At 31.0% G+C, this 20353-nt stretch overlaps 1 protein-coding gene and 1 pseudogene across 1 annotated transcript; both read right to left on the bottom strand.

Annotated features, from left to right (window-relative positions):
- Window positions 1-5829: 5829 nt before the first annotated feature.
- LOC144555664 (uncharacterized) lies at window positions 5830-8508 on the bottom strand (annotated as a pseudogene).
- A 4545-nt stretch (window positions 8509-13053) lies between these two features.
- LOC144555496 (transcription factor BHLH148-like) lies at window positions 13054-14735 on the bottom strand. Its single transcript, XM_078303849.1, has 3 exons — window positions 14247-14735; window positions 13852-14139; window positions 13054-13447 (listed from the first exon to the last, which is right to left on the bottom strand). Exons 1-3 carry the CDS (start codon window positions 14649-14651, stop codon window positions 13319-13321), a joined length of 822 nt encoding a protein of 273 aa, XP_078159975.1. The 5' UTR covers window positions 14652-14735; the 3' UTR covers window positions 13054-13318.
- Between the last annotated feature and the right edge of the window lie 5618 nt (window positions 14736-20353).

The raw sequence follows: 20353 nt of genomic DNA, 5'->3' as shown, positions 1-20353 counted from the left end.
ATATTATTATTATTAATTAAATCGGGTGGCCGAGATATCAGATTTGTTTCCGCACTTAATATAATTACAATTATAATAAAAGTATTAATAAATATTGTTGTTGTTGTTGTTGTTGAGCTGGACCGTAATATATGAAGAAATTGGGGATGGTGCAAATAAAGTAGCTAATAATAGCACATGGCAATGGCCATTATTCCATTTATTCGCCTCTATATGTGCTGGCCAATATAGATAGGATCTAGGCATCCAGCCTGGGAGAAAGATTTCTTTTTTAAAACTATATATATATATATATAGGATTTGGCTAATATGCTATGGGTAGCTAAGAGACCTCCCGTGCTACGGCTCAATATTTGACTTTTCAAAATTATAACGGTCGATCCGAACCGTTCATCTTGTTCTCCATATTAATATGTGTTTGGAGACCAAATTTTACATTTTTTGGAAATTTTTTACTATTTTTTTAGATTTATTGAATATCACTGTTTTTTATGGTCCAGATTTGTCTGAAAAACAGAGATTTTCAATAAATCTAAAAAAATAGTAAAAAATTTCCAAAAAATGTAAAATTTGGTCTCCAAGCACATATTAATATGGAGAACAAGATGAACGGTTCGGATCGACCGTTAGAATTTTGAAAAGTCGAATATTGAGCCGTAGCACGGGAGGCCTCTTAGCTACCCATAGCACCGTAGCCAAGTCCTATATATATATATATATACTAGTATTGTGCCCGTGCGTTGCCACGGAGACATATTATAAGATTGAATAGAATATGAAGAGATTTTTTTTGTTTGACATTCATGCAAAACAAAACAAAAAAAAATATATAAAGAAAATAAAAGACAAATGAAAAAAAAAACAGAAATTCAAATAATAAATGACAATAAAAGAAACAACAACAAATTAATAAAAAGGGATCAAGTATAACATGAAAAAATTTCTTGAAGTAACATTGCGATTTATTATCTAATTCTTTCCACAAGCAAGACCGCTCATTAAACGATTTAGAGAAGAAATAATATGTAAAGAAACAAAATTAGAAAAATATATGATTAAATGATTCAAATAAGATTTTTCTCTACATATATATATTCTTGATGAAAATTTTTCTACATGAGTTCTAAGTATTCTTCATTATCTTTCCAAATCAGAAAGATATGATTGTTTCTAGGTCTGAAGCTCTTCAGAGCATCGCTGTCCAAAGAGATTACTGAACCGTCCAATTTAACTTTGTTTTAATTAACAAAGACGATGCTTGGACTTTTGTTTTAATTAAAATGAAAATATTCGGATCATATTTATTAGTTAAATTTAATAACAAAAACCGGAACCTTCCAGTTCCTTCCACTGTTCATTAAGTAATTTATAATAGTAATTTATGATCATAAAAGTTAATAGAACAATTCCAAAGCATACTTTTTAATCTCCTTTTCATCCGAATTTGTTAAGTTTCATTTGGATGACAAATTAAGACTCCTTTGGTGCTTTTTTTTTTTATATTTCTAACTTATAATGATATATGTTTCATTTAGATTTAAGTAAAGAGTCATATATATACGGAAGTGTTTATAGAATTTTAACAATAAATAATTTAATGAACTTAGTTTGTCAATTAGTATTCATCGGCATTTGCTACGATTTAAAGTTTAAACTAATAGAAGAGGTATTGGAGATCTCCATTTATAAAGTTATTGGAGATTTGAAAAGAATATTGTTAATTAGATTTGTAATAGCAGAAATAGCAAGAAGTATTCTTTTTCTATATGCACGTTCAGTAAATCCCAGTTCAAATAATTACATCGCCTGGTTTAACAATTTTTTTAGACTGAGATGGTCCCAATAGCTTCGGACCAACTGCTCTCCACAAAGATACAATAGATTTAAACAAATATAATTGTTTCTATCTTTGTTGTTACAACTATAGAGGAAGAGGAGAAATGAAAGGAGGAAATGAAAAAAATAAGGAAATAATTTAATTGCAACAATTAAAAATAGTTGTAAGGAAAAATAAGGAAACAGATCGCTAAAGATCTATTCAATTTTAATATGATAAAGTGATAAACAATGTAGTAATATATGTGGCGGGTATGCTTTAACTAAATTTAGATTTCTACACATAAAATATATGTATTTAATCAAAAGAAGACAAATTACGTAATTGAAGGGTTGATATTCAATTTGAAAATTCATCTTTCAATCTCAGCCGTTGGCGGATCAGGACAACTACGTGCATAATATAAGAATGGAGATATTTTTTACCAAATCAATTAAGTTGATTGCTTTAGTTTTTACAAAAAATTCTAAGAATCGAGATGTCATTTCGATCCAAAGTGTTTTTTTTTCCGGGACCGAGATGTCATTTCGGTCTGAGGTGTTTTCACAAGTTTTACCCCAACAATTATACAATTTTTGTTTTGAAATATGTGAAAATGGCTCGGACCAAAATAACATCTCGGTCAAAAAAAAAAAATACTTCGGATCGAAATAACATCTTAGTTCTTATGATTTTTGTAAAAAAATAAAGCAATCAAGTTGGTTTGATAATTATTATTTTTATTTATGGTTTCTAAAAAAATTTCTGGGAGAAAAGATATATATTTTCTCTTAGTCCATCCAAATATTTTTATTGTAAAAGATTTTAACAAATTAGTAGTTTGTAGTTTCTTTGTTTTTTTTTTATTGATGATGGTTGGTAAATTATCAACAAATGTATTGATAACAAAATAAAATAATTACAAACTCTAATTAACTGTATCTCATCCGCACTCTTTATATAATTGAGAAGACATAATTAATTTAAAAGCTAAAAACAAGTAAGGTTAAAATATAAATGTAACCAATTAACTCAAGCACAAACTCATCTGAGCACAAAGGTTTTCTGGATACTCCTACATATAAATAAGTTATATGTACTATATCTATGTATAAATAAGTTATGTTTAAGATTAATAATGACGACAATGCACTATCCTTCCTCTCTTCTTCATCTTTATTCTTCCTATTTCCTTCCTCTGTGTTTCCTTTAAATAACTCAAGCACAAACTCATCTGAGCACGAAGGTTCTCCTGGATACTCCTACATTGCATTGATTACAACAACACTGCTTTGTGGTAACGACAAGAAATTATGTAGGCTCACAACCTACCAATCTGAGCACGAGCACAGAAAATTCTGCAGACTCACTATCTACATAATTTGAACGTAGTAACTTTTGGTTCTATTTTATTTTTCTTGTCTACATTTGTAAAGAGGTTTCAGTTGTAATATTTTAAGTAACTGATTTTGTCATAAATCTCATAATTAATGAATTTCAACTAACAAAAAAAATAATCTGTCCACAACTTCAAACTTAATAATTATAGTATGTTATCTCTATCTTAAATTGAGAAGTTGTATTGCGCCATTAATTTTCTCCAGAATCTTGTCGCATTATCGAAGTTTCACATCTCACATAATATGGTATCTTATTTCCACTATATTTGTTGAGCATAATTGGCACCCCGGTTGTCTCGGGTATCCTCTAAATTTGAGGACTTCTTGAGTCAGAATTTTGTTACCAATTAAGCATCAACAAGTAGTTTGTAATTTCTTAAAGAAAATGATTATTAACGAGTTTTTATGATTCCCAATGGACAACATAAAGACGGCCATAGCACATCGTTTGACCATTGAATTTTGATCGTACGATCTACATACAACGAGCTCTGTATACGGTTCCTTTATCTTGTAGATATTTAAAATTAAGAAGTAGAACTAATAAAAGTAATATGTACATTATTACATGCATTAGTATTTTATGCGGTGAAAGAAAACTACTATCCTTGATGTCTGATCGATATTGACTAATTAGAAATTATCAAGAATAACCTACATGAAATCTTTGAAATTTAATTGTTTTTTCTAAAAAAATAATAAAATTATGTAGACATGTAAATATGAATAATCAGGGGCGGATTTAGGATTTTCGTCAGGGGAGGACAAAAAAATATTGAATCGAGTTTAAATAACTAATCGGATTTAAATCCATTAACTAATTGGGTACTCGATAAATAAACAATGCTCTGACTTGTAATTTCTGATGTTTTAACTTATAATTCTAATTACTAATCATAATTCAAGAAATTTATTTTGATTTTAATACTAAATATAATCAGAATTATAAATCAAATATCCAGAGGGGAGCAAATTTTTTTTCAAAGGAATAAAATCAATCAATACCGATAGATCATCAATAAAACTCAAAATCCACCCCCCTCCCCCTCCCCCTCCGTTACATGCTGGGTCCGCCCCTGATTGCGTTCTATCTTCAACAAAATTTGATAATCCATGCAAATTCCAAATGAAACAGACAATAATCCACATACATGCGTCTCTTTTCGTTTAATCATCCTTCAAATTTTATAATGTTATGTTATGTATACTTCATTAATTCTAAATTCGAGGTCTCAATCATTCCAAGCTAAATCATACACCAAACAATTTGTCATAGATTTTGTTTGGTTAATAATACACCCTTGCATAAAAGCAACATCATACAATAAAGTCCAAAAATATGGGGCCTCAATTTAAATTGAGGTTCTTAATGAAGTCATGGTGGCAAAAAATTTCATCCATGTCATTATCAAACCTTTTCTATGCATTTTTGGGCCTTGATTGATTACCATTAATCTTTGTATATAGATAAGAAAATTTTTCCATTTGGAATAGGAAACAAATTTTAATATTCTTTATTGCCCCTCTCTTAGGGGACGGAAACAAATCTGCTGAAATTTATGGGGATTTCAGGGATCCTCTCAATCCAACCATCTATATATTTCGTGATTTGTACATAAAATTATGTCTGTTTTGAAATTCGTATATGGAAAAAACTTAAATGGTTGGATTTAGAATTTCAGGTCCTGAAATCCTCAAGAATTTCAGCCGATTTTATTTCTTAGGAGAAGCACGAATGCATTTTTGTTGTCTGCTTCGTTATATACTTTATTGCCCCTCTTAGAGGTAGTTCGTGGTTTGAGCGTGACTCACACTTGATTCGTTCATTGATAGTTCGTTCGTTATTGCACTGAATTGTTAACGAGTTAATTCGTTACTAGTTCAAATCAAAATTAACAAGTTCAAGTTAGGACCTAATTTGCTCGTCAGCTTGCGAGCTAGTGTGGCTACTGGCTAGGTATTAATTTGTGAATTTGTATGAATTTGTGTGCATTTTATACTATTCAGCTCCGTCCAGCTCCGTTCAAAAAGTTTGTAAAATTATTTTTTTCTTAAAACAAATTCTAGTCAGACTTAGCAAGTCAGTTCGACTGCTCACGAGTTAGCTCGGTCCTGCTCGTGATGATTTCAAGTTAAGATTTCAACTCAGACTCTTAAAATCAGCTCGCTCGTGACTCGAACGAACCAGTTCATAACAAGTTCAAGCTGAGCCCAGCTCGTTGCCACTCTACTCTCTCCTGTGAGAGGCTGAGAGGGTATACGAGGAATAGGATGTCATAAATAGTCCTTTAACGTATACTTTTAATATTTTAATCTTTAAAATTTTGAAACTATTATATTGGTAGTTAATGCATCACTTATTTATCATTTTAATAATTAAAATTTCAAAAATATCAATTTTGGTTTATTGAAGTATCACCAGGACCGGTCTTGAAGATTTTGAGGCCCAGGGCGAGAAAAAAGTTTGAGACCTTAATATACATAATTTTTTTATTAATATGTTAATAGATCAAAATAGGGGGGACATGAAACCAATACCTCTTAAAATAAAACATATACAGTTGAGTAAATGACTAACATACTCACGTCATGCTTCATTCTTCATGCTTCTTGCTTCTTGCTTCTTGATAAACCAATTCTCAAATTTTCTTTGTATGATGTACCTGCACAAAAAACACGTATAAACCACATGTCATCTGAAATGACCCCTCCTTGCATTTTTAGAAGCAAAATCATCAATTATATGTTCAACATCAATAGTTTTTAACATATTTTTTTTCAATACTTAATATTGTTAATCCATTCAACCTATCTTGAGTCATAGTTGTTCGTAAATAAGATTTTATCAACTTTAATTTTGAAAAGCTTCTTTCTGCAGATGCCACAGTAATAGGTACAGTTAATAAAACTCTATAAGCAATCAAAACATTTGGAAACATGTCCATCTTTTTTACAAACTCCATAACTTTAATGGAGTTCCATGCATTTCCATATTGACACGCTTCATCGGGTAACATTACCTGTAATATTTGTAATTCTGAAAATAAACGTTGTGCATCAATATCACAGTTCTCACCATGTGTCAAAGCATTTTCAAGTTTCAAACAATGATTTTTCATTTCTTCATCATCTAATGAAATTAATCGTGATGCATCAAACAAGAAACCAAATATAGATTCAAAAAGTTCAATTTGTTCAAATCTAATTTTCAATTGAGAAATTGCCATATCAACTAAAACAAGAAAATAGTCTGTTCTAAAATTTTCTTGAGCAGATTGTTGCTCTCTATCTGTATCAGGATTTTCATCAAAAATGTTTCTTTCTTATAACCCTACGTTTTACCTGAAACACCGATTCAATTTCCATTTCATCAGCAATATCTTTAGCATCAATCATAGCAGAAGTAAACCCATTTTCTCTATATTTTTTAAAAAAAAGAAACTAACTCTTTCAAACTTTCGATGGCTACATCAAGATGCATATCTTTAGATTGTAAGTTTTTGCTCACTAAGTTTATTTTGAACAATATTTCATGCCAAATAACCAAACTCAAAATAAATTCAAAGCTTGACAATTCACTTGATACTAATTTATCAGCATCCCAACTTATCTTTGGATCATCAGAAACTTCAGCTAATTTTGTTAAAGCCTTTTTTATTTTGGGAACTTGATTTTTTATTGCTTTTACACTTTCTATACGACTTTCCCATCTTGTTACACACAAAGACTTCAAAGTTAAATCATCCACATATTGAAGTAAAATGTTCCATTGTTTTGTTGAATTAGCAAACACATTATACAAAGCCTAACATGCTCCAAAAAAAGATTTTGCTTTCAAACAAGAATTTGCCATATCAGAAAGTACTAAATTAAGATAATAACAACCACATGGCATATAAAAAGCTCTAGGATTTATGTCAAGCAATCTTTTTTGGACACCTTGATGTTTTCCTCTCATATTAGAACCATTATCATACCCTTGTCCCCTTACATCATTAATATCTAAATCAAGAGAATTAAGAGCAGTTTGTAATTCACCAAAAAGACCCAACCCAGATGTGTTTTCTACATTTAAAAACTCTAAAAAATACTCTTCTATTTTTATTGGGCAGCTTGCAACATCAACACATCTAATTATCAAAGTTATTTGTTTTATGTGACTAGCATCAGGAGTGCAATCAAGAATCACAGAAAAATATTTAGCTTCCTTAATTTTATTTATTATTGCATTCCTGACACTTGATGCCAACATGGCAATTAATTCATTTTGTATTTTGTGACTAAGATAATGATGATGAATCTCTTTATCTTGAATAAGTCGAAAATGATGTTTCATTGTTTGATCAAACTCGGCAATAGATTCTAGAAAGCCTAAAAAATTTCCATTAGAATCCTCATTAATTTTTTTATTCGTTCCACGAAATGCCAAATTATTCATTGCAAGACGTTTAACAACAGAAACTATTCTAATCATAACTTGTTTCCAATGTTTTGTATCTTTCTTGATTTGTTCTTGTAATTCTTTATCAATAGTTTGATTTGTTCTTAATCTAACTCTTAGTTCAACCCAAGCTCTAAGATTAGTAAAATGTTCACTACTATCTTCATGTAGTTTAATTTTTTCACTTAGATGTTTCCAATCATCAACACCTGTAGTTGCTATTTGACTTTTAAAACAAACATGTCTTACAACTTTACAACAAAAACAAAACACTTTATTTAAATCTTTTGAGTAAACCAACCATTTTCTATCAATAACTTCTCCATTTCTTAATTTTTGATCAAAATAATATGTAGAGAACCCCCTATTGTAATTATCCTTAGGAAAAATAATATTAGAATCTCTAATAGGACCATTCTCAACAAGCAAATCTCTCAATTTTGAATCTAAGCCATCCCACACTCTAGGATCATATATATTTATAGATAACGAAGAATCTAAGCACTCAGACATGTGATTTATTTCTTCATTATTTCCACTAGTCTCATTTTCAAACACATTTGTTATTTCTTCATTTACTTCATTTTCATTTTCATTTTCATTTTCAGACACATTTGTTGTTTCTTGATTTACCTCATTTTCATTTTCAGATACATTTTTTGTTTCCTCACACACCTCACTTTCAACTTGGTTTTCCAAGGACTCATCTTGCGGTTTAATTTTCTTCCAAAGTTTTTGAATAGAACCTTTTTGAGGTTTTAGTTTTTCTTCTTCCTCTCTTTTTCTGTTTCTTTTTTCACTACCTGATGCATGTTTTCTAGGAAACATTGTTTTAAATTAAAAAATAAAATAAAATAATAGAAGGATAACACCTAGGTAAGGAGGCAGAGTCGATGCTGCTGCGTCGATGTCGCTGCGTCGCTGCCGCTGCATAGTTTGAAAGAGTTAGTATATAGATTGAGAAAAGAAAAGAAAACAAAAATTATCGTTTCATTAACAGATGTAAATCCCAAATGATGCTTAGAAGAGTTAGTGCCTTACTTTAGTATTTAGATTTCTTCTTTTTTGTCGTTTCACACAGAGAACACAGTTGAGTTAATTAGATTATATATTTTTTTTCTCGTTTCACAGAGGAGGCGGGGCTAAAGTTAGGTTTTACTTTATTTTTTTTCTCGTTTTGCGGAGTCAGGGAGATAGAACAAATAAGTAAAGAGGCGATAATTTGGCACCAGATATCCGGAGGACGGAGGTGTGAACTTGGAAGACAAGACATAATTTTTTTTTTTAACCCTATACATACTTTTTTTTTTGGGTCCCCTGGCTTTTGGGGCCCGGGGCCATCGCCCTGGGTGCCCTGGGTGCCCTGGGTCAGGGCCGGCCCTGAGTATCACTCATTTATCATTTTGATCATTAAAGTTCTCGATTTTTAACAAATTATTTCTATCATTATCATAATTAAAAAAAGAGAGAAATATTTACAATATTTAAACATTACTAATATAATAACCATCACAACAAAAATATAAAAAACACGTTTGCTGGGTGAAATCAGAAAATTGAGATAGAGATAAATGTATAAGTGTTATATAATTTTATTTTATGAGGTAGATAATAATATTTTTTTTTAAAAAAGAAAAAAATAAAGGACAAAATTGATATTTTTTTTTATTTTAAAAGACAAGATTGAAATAGTACTAAAATAGCTAATTTGTTGTTCCAACAAATAGGTCAAATAACATATCGATATTAGCGAGCGATACGATGAATGTTTTTCTATTTATTAATTTAAAATAAATTTTCCGACCTTAATATATTAACAAATATTATTAACCTGGATGAAATTAAAGTTTATATACATACTATTAACATGTTAATATTTAATGACATATCTTAAAATTTTGGATTAATGTTATTTTGTATGAGCTTAAAAAATATTATTAAGATTATTAGAGGCATAGTCAGTATTTTTAGCAGGGTATGCAGTAATTAAGTTTTACATATATGACTAAAGGGTTACGAATTACTGTGAATTAATTAATTCAGACTGTGAATTGTTTAGAGATAAGACATAATTTTCCCTTTAACTTAAAAGGTGAAGCTCCACTGCTTCTTATTTAATGTAAAAAGTTGAAAATGACCTCTTAAAGGCCATTTACTTGACAAGTCATCTGACAATGACCAATGAAAAGGATACATCCATTGCCAATAACTGGAGAGAATAATTTATTCTTTAGTGCTTGACTGAATGTAATGCTACATACATGCTATATGGTGTGTTGTAAATAAAATATATATAAATATAGCTCCTTTTTATGGTGTGTTCTCCACTTGAAGGATCAGATCATGAATCATGATAAGATCTCAGACCAGCACCAGAGAGCACTCAATTCATCAAAAACCAATTTCCTTCTATGCCCTTTTTATAGTGCGCATTCGTCATATGTTTACACTTCAATCTTGTTCGTTGAATTCGGATCGGACGATCCATAGCAATCTTGACCAAGTCTTAATAGTTAGCACTCAGTAGTTATTTTATTTTAGATTGGAATTACCAGATTTCCATCAAAGTTCTGGGAGGAGAAAAGACAAAAAAAAAAAAAATTGGTGTAAAGTTCATAGGCAATTCTATTTATTTGAAAAGTTACAGAGCAGCTGTTGCATAACATTAGACAAAAAATGTCTTAGAAAACATATAGCTGTAAACAAACTAAAAAATGCACAAAAATATATGCATTATGTGAATACAAATTTAATCATCTTGCTTGATAAAAATGATAGGAGTCTGATTGTTGTCTCTGTGCACAAAATTTGTCTTAGCAGACTTCATTGTAGAACTGCATCAATCAAATTGTAATTCTGCCATGCTTGATCTTGATTCTGATTAAAAGCCCAAGGAGCTAATTAAAGGCCCAATAAATAATTAAAAGCCCATAAATAAGTTAAAAGTCCAGGAACAAATTTAAAGCCCAAGGAATAAATTAAAAGACCAACCTTTGCTTGTACTTCAGTTATGTTATATGCAATTTATCAATACGGCCCAATATTTTCAGTTTATTATTCTCAAATTGGACCTTTAGAAATGGACTCGTTTTACAATAATATCATGAACAACTCAAAATCTATTTTCAATTCTATCGAGCCTTTCACAAATGTACCAATTCATCAAGTATTTGCAATAATATATTAATTATTAATTATTGTCAAATTAAATTTTCTCGCTTAAAATATATATTTATTCAATAATAAATATATATGTCAATGTGTGGGGTAAACTTAATTTAATGTACAAAATAATTATTTTACCTTGTGATTATCTATAAAAGTTTTTATATATTATTTGATGTTGCATAATTATTTCAATTTAAAAATTAAATTCCTCTAATATTTTTTTTCTCTTTCAGGGGGAGAAATTAAAAATCATTTTATACTCTTTTTTTAATTTTATAAAGTCTAAGTTACAAGCAACACATTATTCTTAATAACATAAAAAATATATATCAATTCTGGATACAAATCAGTTTACAAAATAACTTTTCAATTAATGTAGACCTTGCAATCTTAATTCCTGGATAATTAAAAAAAAATCTATAAAAAACACTGTTAAAATAATGGTTTTCGACGCTTAATTCAGTTCACTGTCCAAATTCATTAAACCTTTTTAACAAAAACTTAATACCAGAGATCCAAAATTTAAATTAACCATTTAATCGACTTAATTTGTTTTTTTGATTATTTCTGCAGGTTTGGATGAGTTTTATTATAATTTATAATGATGGGGGTGCACCACTTGAAATTTAATAAATTTATTCATGACATGGATCGATAATATAAAGACAATAAATAAATAAATAATGGGTATTCGTTTGTATAAAAAATGAACTTATTTAGATATCTATACCAATCTGTCTTTGACTAATGGAACAATAATTGACATATTTTAAAAGAGCAAATACATGAACCAAACAAGAAACACTTTGAAAACGTGTTAAATATATATATGAGATGGGCTATGGTGCATTGCAATGCATAGGCCATGGTGTGTATTGGACCATAAATCACCGATTCAAAGTCCAAATGACCGATCCGAACCGTTCATCTTGTTCTCCATATTAATATGTGCTTGGAGGCCAAATTTTATATTTTTTCGAATTTTTTTACTATTTATTAAGCCACTTTGAAAATTGCTGATCCAACGGTGACTGTTTGGAACAGTAAAATCAGAAGCCACCGTTGGATCAGCGATTTTCAAAGTGGCTTAATAAATAGTAAAAAAATTCCAAAAAATATAAAATTTGGCCTCCAAGCACATATTAATATGGGGAACAAGATGAACAGTTTGGATCGGTCATTTGAACTTTGAATCGGTAATTTATGGTCCAATGCACACCATGGTCTATGCATTGCAATGCACCATAGCCCATCTCATATATATATATATATATAGAGTTAGGCTGGGGTGCTATGGATAGCATAGAGGCCTCTATGCTACGGCTCAATATTCGAGTTTTCAAAATCCAAACGGTCGATCCGAACCGTTCATCTTATTCTCCATATTAATATCTGCTTGGAGACCAAGTTTTATAATTTTATGAATTTTTTTACTATTTATTAAGCCACTTTGAAAATCGCTAATCCAAAGGTTTTACTGTTTTGTGCAGCCACCGTTGGATCAACAATTTTGTAAAATACTTAATAAATAGTAAAAAAATTCAGAAAAATGTAAAATTTGGTCTCCAAGCAGATATTAATATGGAGAATAAGATGAACGGTTCGGATCGACCGTTTGGATTTTGAAAACTCGAATATTGAGCCGTAGCATAGAGGTCTCTATGCTATCCACAGCACCCCAGCCTAACTCTCTCTCTCTCTCTCTCTCTCTCTCTCTATATATATATATATATATATATATATATAGAGTACGGCTAACGCGCTTCCTCTAGCATATGGGCCGAAATGCTTCCGGTGGAAAGTTAAAATTGCAAAATCCAAAAAGTCGATCTGAACCGTTCATCTTCTTCTCCATATTAATATCTGCTTAGAGACCAAATTTTACATTTTTCTGAAATTTTTTACTATTTATTAAGCCATTTTGAAAATCATTGATCCAACGGTGGCTTACCAAACAGTAAAAATCAGAAGCTACCGTTGGATCAGCGATTTTCAAAATGGCTTAATAAATAGTAAAAAATTTCAGAAAAATGTAAAATTTGGTCTCCAAGCAGATATTAATATGGAGAAGAAGATGAACGGTTCAGATCGACTTTTTGGATTTTGCAATTTCAACTTTTCACCGGAAGCATTTCGGCCCATATGCTAGAGGAAGCGCGTTAGCCGTACTCTATATATATATATATATATATATATATTTGACCATGAAGTTCTACAATGAATTTTATATTTTACCAAAAAAAAAATGGATAACCAATTATAAAGCTCACGTGCGCTTTTGCAAATTGACCCAAAAAAAATTATCCATGAATGAAAATCAATGGTGGTCAATGACTTCTATTTTTGGAGGCTGGTCAATTGAATTTCTCAATTTTTGGGAAGGAAAAAAACCTAAAAACACAAAAAAAACACGTGGCCAAAAAGAAAAAAAAAATGAACAAAATATACTATTTTCCTAATAGGCTGAGAATGACAAGTGGGCCCCACTAATTGTTAAAAAACATTTTCCATGTGGGAATTGTTAGACCAGGCGTTGTTTCTAGGAAAGAGGGAATGAGAGTCTCTTTCTATGCCAGCATTTAATGCTTCTTCTATCTCTTTCTCTACTTCACAAGCCGCCATCTATAAAAAAACAAACAAACAAAAGAAAATGATTAGATAGTCTTCTTCATTTTATCATGATTTGAATTTTTTGACATTATTATTAAAAACCACACATTTTGGGTTTATCAAGGTCAAAGTTAATTTTTTATTATTATTAATTAATCAAAGCATATACTAAAATAATAAGTTCTTTTGGTTACTGAAAATGAATCTTTTTATGTGACCAATTGTGATTTAATTTGATCAGAAACAACTTTAAACCAAATTAAACCAATAAGCTCCATTAAAATTTCCAAATTACTGTTCCTTGTATGGCTTCACATCAAATTTTTTTTAAAAAAAGAAGTGAAATTCGTTTGATTTAAAATTAAAAGTACATCAAGCTAGAGTTCATTAAAGATACAAGAAGATGATATATATACCTTTGTTTGAATGGTCATGGTGGTCGACAAACCGCTGCGCGAAAGATCGGACCTGATTGCTTTCGCCTTCACATCCATGTTTTTCAAGCACCGAAGCGCAGCAATCATGGAATCCAGACTTGAGTCGGGATTCGCTACCTCGAATTTGACCTTGATCCCGTCGGTGCAACCATCAATGCCGAGTATCTTCCCCTTTAGATCTTCGTTCTTTCGTTGCAGTTCATCCTTTACTCCTTTCAGTTCGCGAATGTATATTGCGGCGGATTGCACAATCGAGTTCTTATCTCCCTATCAAAATTAAAAATGAAAAGAAATATTAATTGAATGTAATTCATCAATCAAGTTTTTTTTTTTTTTTTTGGGTATATATAATCTAGAATTGAGCAAGAACTCACCTTTGATCTGCATGAGAGAGCATCATACAAATCAGCATAGCTCTGACTTAGTTTCTCTCTCCTCTGTCTCTCTCTAATCATATGTCTAAACCCGCGGCTCGACTCGGCTGCTCGACTCTCCTTCGTATCTTTCTTCATGTTTCTCAGCACTGCAATAACACGCATATGTATATTATTTCCGCATGTACTGCTCGAAACCGGTTGGACGCCTCCATTCGGTCTGACATAGTTCTCAAATGCACTACGACGAACCACACGAGGTGGCTCAACCGGGTCGGGTAAGAATTCAAACCCGGTTAGATCGAAATTCACCTCCGGGGAAAGCGACCACATAGGCATCGGCGAGATTTCTCCGGCAAAGATATCGTCTTGGAAGGAGAAAGAACTGGAGGGGTCCATTAACATCTTTGTATCTCTCTTAATTGCCTCAGTCTCAAACCCTTTTCGTCTCAATCTCTGTCTCTCTCTCTCTCTAGCTATGAATCTATCCGCTGTATAAATGATCGCATCCAATTTATAGTTTGTTTTGGTGACGCAATAATAATATAATAATTAACGAGTATTCCGCTTTGGATGTGAATGGTCAAAATTTCAAGATAATGAAAGAAAAAAACACATGTTTTAAATGGGTGAGTTATTTCAAATTTTAATATATCACGTGTTATAATAGTGCTCAAATTCTTTGAGACCGAGTGTTCTACGGTCAACAATACAACGGATATATATATATAATACGCGTTACGGGGCAATAGCAACGGGTTAATTAATCTGGGCCGTTAGATCTGACCAGGTCAAGCTATCTAAAGCGTCAGATGCCATCAAAAAGGACCCACCCGGTTATAGAAGCTGCCTGGAAGGTGAAATATACATATTATATTACATATAGAGTTGGATTTAAATACCTTCATCTGACCTACATGTACATTTCAATATTTTAATAATAATATTTTTAAATACTCGTTATATGTGTTTCGCTGCATGGACATAAAAAATTATCACTTTTCAATTTTAATTTTATATTAATGAATAAATAGGAACATCAAAGTTCAGAATATACATAGAAAATTTACTTATAGATCATATATAAAGATTATTACAGTTCGAAAAATAAAGATATAATGAAGTCACAACAAACAAAGAGATTTTATTTTGGTCATATCTGTGAATCTATGGAGTAAGTGGGAACAAATAAAGTCACAACAAACGCGACGAGACTAAGACTTTGTTTCTTAGGTCCATTCTTTGGTCATATCTGTGAATCTATGGAGTAAGTGCATGGGAACAAATAAAGAACAAGCCTTTGTAATTTTATTTTAAGCAAACAAACAAATTAATTAAGCACTTAATTCTTTTATTGGATGATCTGTACGTAGGTCCTAAAAAGAGACTTTTTTTCAAGCTGATTTAATTTCCCAAAAAGAGAAAGAAAAAAAATACATCAGTTTAATTCTTTGACTGGAGATTCAGGTCAGTGATATAATTTTTGAGGCAATTGTGATTGAGACTGATAAGTACACCATACAATGCTCTAAATGAAAACACACAAATGAAAGCAACTAAGAAGTAAGAACACAAGGCACCAAAAATATATACGGAAAGGTACGTACGGAAAGATAAGCAAACAACAAGAAGTGCCCTTCTTGTATACGGTACCGTAATACTTTTTTAGCTGAAATGGTTATAACTGATAACTGATAACTGATACTGAGATGTAGCAGTTCTAACTTCTAACAGAGGTTCTAGGTAACATATACCAGAAGTCATATCATCCAAGTAACTCAAAATTTGAGTTTGGATTCCAACCGTCGGATCTGCTTTGGTATGAATATTAAAGGACCCCATGCATTCCATTTCGGACCGGATTTGTTTGAGTTATAATCAGACTACGGGTGTCAATGGTACATTTTAAGTTGTTTACCCGACCTGTATTGTATTCGATAAAGCGGGTATGAGTAAGATTTTTTTTTGTTAGCTTATTGGGTATGGTTATGGGTAAGAATTTTTTTTCATTAAATAAATGAGTAAGGGTATGGGTAATTATAAAATCTACACAACAAGAATGAGACACTTTTCGCGAGGATAAAAAAATGACTTTTTGCGACGGACTACTCTCATTGTTCAGCTTTTTCTTTTTGCGACGGTACTTTTAGCGATGAAAGACCGTCGTAAAAACGATTTTTCTCTCGCAAAAAGTGTCTACTTTGTTGTAGTGTCTAAATATATATTCAATTCAATTTTCAACCCACTTAAATGTATATTCAATTCAATTTCCAACCCACTTAAATGTATATTCGTGTTTTTGAATTTTTATTCTTTATAAAAAATAATATAGTTGGAATTGATTGCATATTTTTTTTATTTTTTTTATTAGAAATGCAATTATGTATATGTGAAATGAATGAGTTTTTGATGTTTAATTTGTAAAATATAATAAAACGAATTATTATACTAGTATTATCCGTTATTCATCCGCTACCGTTTCGTTACCCGATTATATTAACGGGTAAGGATAGGGTAAGATAAGATCAATTTTTAATGGGTATGGATAAAGTCATTTTAATGGGTATGGATATGAAAATGTCTTCACCCGACCCGTACCATACCCATTGACACCCCTAAATCAGACGGTTCGGATCCAAACTCAAAACTTGAGTTATCTCATACTATCCGGATTCACATATAACAAAAGGTACATACCTAGAGTCATAAGCAATCTTTCTTTTTAATTTTCTCAAATGATGTTCTGATTAAACAGAAACGCAGAATTCTTTTGTTATATGAAGTTTTAATTTAAAACCGATGTATAGCATAGTTAGAGTGTGCTCTAGAAGTGGTACATTGAAAGAAAGGAAGGAGAGGGAAGGTAAAGATTTTTGAAATGAAGAATGAATTATATAAATTGTTCTGATTTTACAATGCATATCATGCCTCTTTATAATTGAGGAGAGGTCATGTAGCCGTTGTCTAGTTGTCTAAATTACAATTTCTCTAACTGTTGCCTATTTGCCTAAATTACAATTTCTGAATATGCAAATACTCAAATCTTGCTAGGTACTATATTTAGCTTGACAGCTATTGCATGATGCTAGCTTGATTTTGTTCCTTAAAATGCCTATGATGATTCTCTGAGGCAAATCTTCTATTCTCAACACTTCCTCTCAAGTTAGGATTGTAAATATCAATCAATCCTAACTTGATTGTAATTTTATAAAATGGTCCTGGTTCTAGCCCTTTTGTGAAGATATCAGCAAGTTGGTCTTGACTCTTCACATATGGTGTTTCGATCTCTTTTGCTTGAGTTTTTTCTCGCACAAAATGACAATCGACTTCAATGTGCTTGGTTCTTTCATGAAAAACTGGATTAGATGCAATGTGTCTAGCCGCTTGATTATCACAAAACATTTTTATAGGTTCATGATTTGTAATCGGTTAGCACTTGTCTAACCCAAGTTAGTTCGCTAGCGGTTGATACCATAGCTCGATATTCTGCCTCAACACTTGATCTTGCTACGACATTTTGCTTCTTACTCTTCCATGTAACTGTTGAACTTAGGGGCACCTCTAATTGCTCAAAAACTGAAATTAAATTGCAATTGAAAGTAAGTAGATGAGTTTAGAGAAATTTGACACGCGAGATGATAACGGAGTTCGGCAAAACAAAGGCCTACGTCTCCGGGGCTTCGCAACCTTATATGGTGCGCCTTTCTATTACCCAATACGAAAGGATTACAACTTGTGAACCTTTAAGCCCTTACACACCAAACGGGAAGTCAAACGGCCAACTCAAAGAGATGAGAACAAGGTCTCGATTGTCTAGAAACACAAGAGAAACACTCAATAGATCACTCTAATATAATCTATATCAAGATTAGTGAAGTAGGTTTGAGGTTGCTTAAGGGATTTTGAAGTTTTAAGCTCTCACAACAATGGAGTAGGCTAAGCTCTCAGAAAATCGCTTTTAAACTGATTAGGGTCGGCTGAGATAATTTGGGAAGAGATCCCATCACTCTATTTATAGTGTCAGCTCAAAAATGAGTTGTTTGACATAAACCGTTACCAACGTTATATAAAACGTTATAACGTTTAATTCAAATGCGATTTTAGGGTTTTAATTTTCTGACAGCTTAGCAAAACGTTATAACGTTTGCAAAACGTTATGACGTTTTAACCTGTAAAAACTTGATCAAAATAGAAGTTATTTGAAGCTTAAATATACTTGAAACGTTACAACGTTTTATAAACGTTACAACGTTTCATGTTGGTACAGTACAGCTGTGCTTCAGTAGTTCTGTAGCTATTAAACGTTACAACGTTTGTTTAACGTTATGACGTTTGTAAAACGTCACAACGGTTGTATAACGTTATAATGTTATAACTTGATTCTTCTTTTGATCAGTTTATTGTTTCTTACCAATATAAAACGTTACAACGTTTTGAAAACGTTACCAACGTTTTATCCCAATTTAATCAACCTCACACATACTTTACCAAGTTTCTGATTTTACAATTTGTATTCTTGATAAAAGTCTTCGTGATTTCTTCAATCCAAGCATATTATACTGCAGTTCTTACTCTTCTTGAACCTACATAATCTCAAAATAGAAGAAATCGTAAAATTCAATAATTGTATGTTTTTGCAAATTAGTCAAATAGACGTAAAAGATTATTGTACGAACAACAGTAACTAGATTTCCACCTACAAATGTGCAAAAGCCAGTAGTTGATTTTCTATCGAAGCTTCCTGCCCAATCTGCATCGGAATAGCCACACAATTTGTTAGAATTATTATTTTTCATCCATATTCCCTTTCCAGGTGATCCTTTTATGTATCTTAGAATTCTATTTATTGCTTCTAAATGTGGTGTTCTTGGTGAATGCATGAACTTACTAATTTGACTAACAGCAAATGAGATGTCAGGTCTAGTTAGTGTTAAATATATCAATTTTCCTACAAGTCTTTGAAATTGATTTATATCTTCTAATGGTTCTCCATCCTCGATATTTAATTTGCATTTATATTCAATAGGTGTTGAAGCAGGTTTTGATCCTATCTTACCTGTTTCTTTAAGAAGGTCTAGTGCATATTTTCTTTGAGAGATAAATAAACCTTTGATTGAATGAGCTACTTCAATGCCTAGAAAATATTTCAATATTCCTAAATCTTTTATATCAAAATTTTTCTTCAAGTGACATTTAATCATGTTAATCTCTGTTTGATTATTTCCTGTAATAATTATGTCATCTATATAAACTAATACAATAACAATATTGCCATTACCGTGTTTGGTGAAAACAGAATTATCAGCGCTGCTAATTGTAAAACCACATGATTTAAGAAAAAAACTGAGTTTTCCATACCGCTCTTAGAGATTGCTTCAAACCATATATGGATTTTTTTTAACCTACAAACAAGATTAGAATCTGTCTCTCTCTCATGACCGGGTGGTGGGTTCACATAAACTTCTTCTTCAAGTGTTCCTTGAAGAAAATCTTTTTTCACGTCCATTTGGTAAAGGTTCCAACCATTATTTTTTGCTACTGAGAATAAAATCCTAACAGTGTTCATTTTTGCAACTGGAGCAAAGGTTTCATGATAATCAATACCCCGATTTTTTTATTTATATCCAAAAAAAATATAAATTAAAAAAACTAACCAAACCTCTTGTTTATTTCGAAAACTACCCAAATCGGAAAAAAATTTCCGATTTCAACACCAATTTCCGGAAAAAAAAATTTCCGGTAAATGGATATTAAAACCGGAATAATTTTTTCCGGTTTTAGGATTTTTTTTTCATTTTTCAGTTTTTATAATTTATTTATTTTTTTGTATTGAAGTATTACAAATATTTAATATATATTTTTTAAAATAGATGGAATACTATATAATTTGATTTATTCGAAAGACTGCTACAAATAATCCGGATAAACATTTTTGATGCCGGATTTTTTATGGCCGTAAGAAAAATTAATATAATATAATATATGTATATGTGTATGTATATATAATATATGTATATATAATATAATATAATATAATATATGTATATATAATATAATATAATACATGTATATATAATATAATATAATACATGTATATATAATATAAT

The sequence above is a fragment of the Carex rostrata genome, chromosome 6 (assembly GCF_964058835.1).
Source record: "Carex rostrata chromosome 6, lpCarRost1.2, whole genome shotgun sequence".
NCBI classification, from domain to species: Eukaryota; Viridiplantae; Streptophyta; class Magnoliopsida; order Poales; family Cyperaceae; genus Carex; species Carex rostrata.
This window is presented reverse-complemented; position numbering and strand designations above follow the sequence as displayed.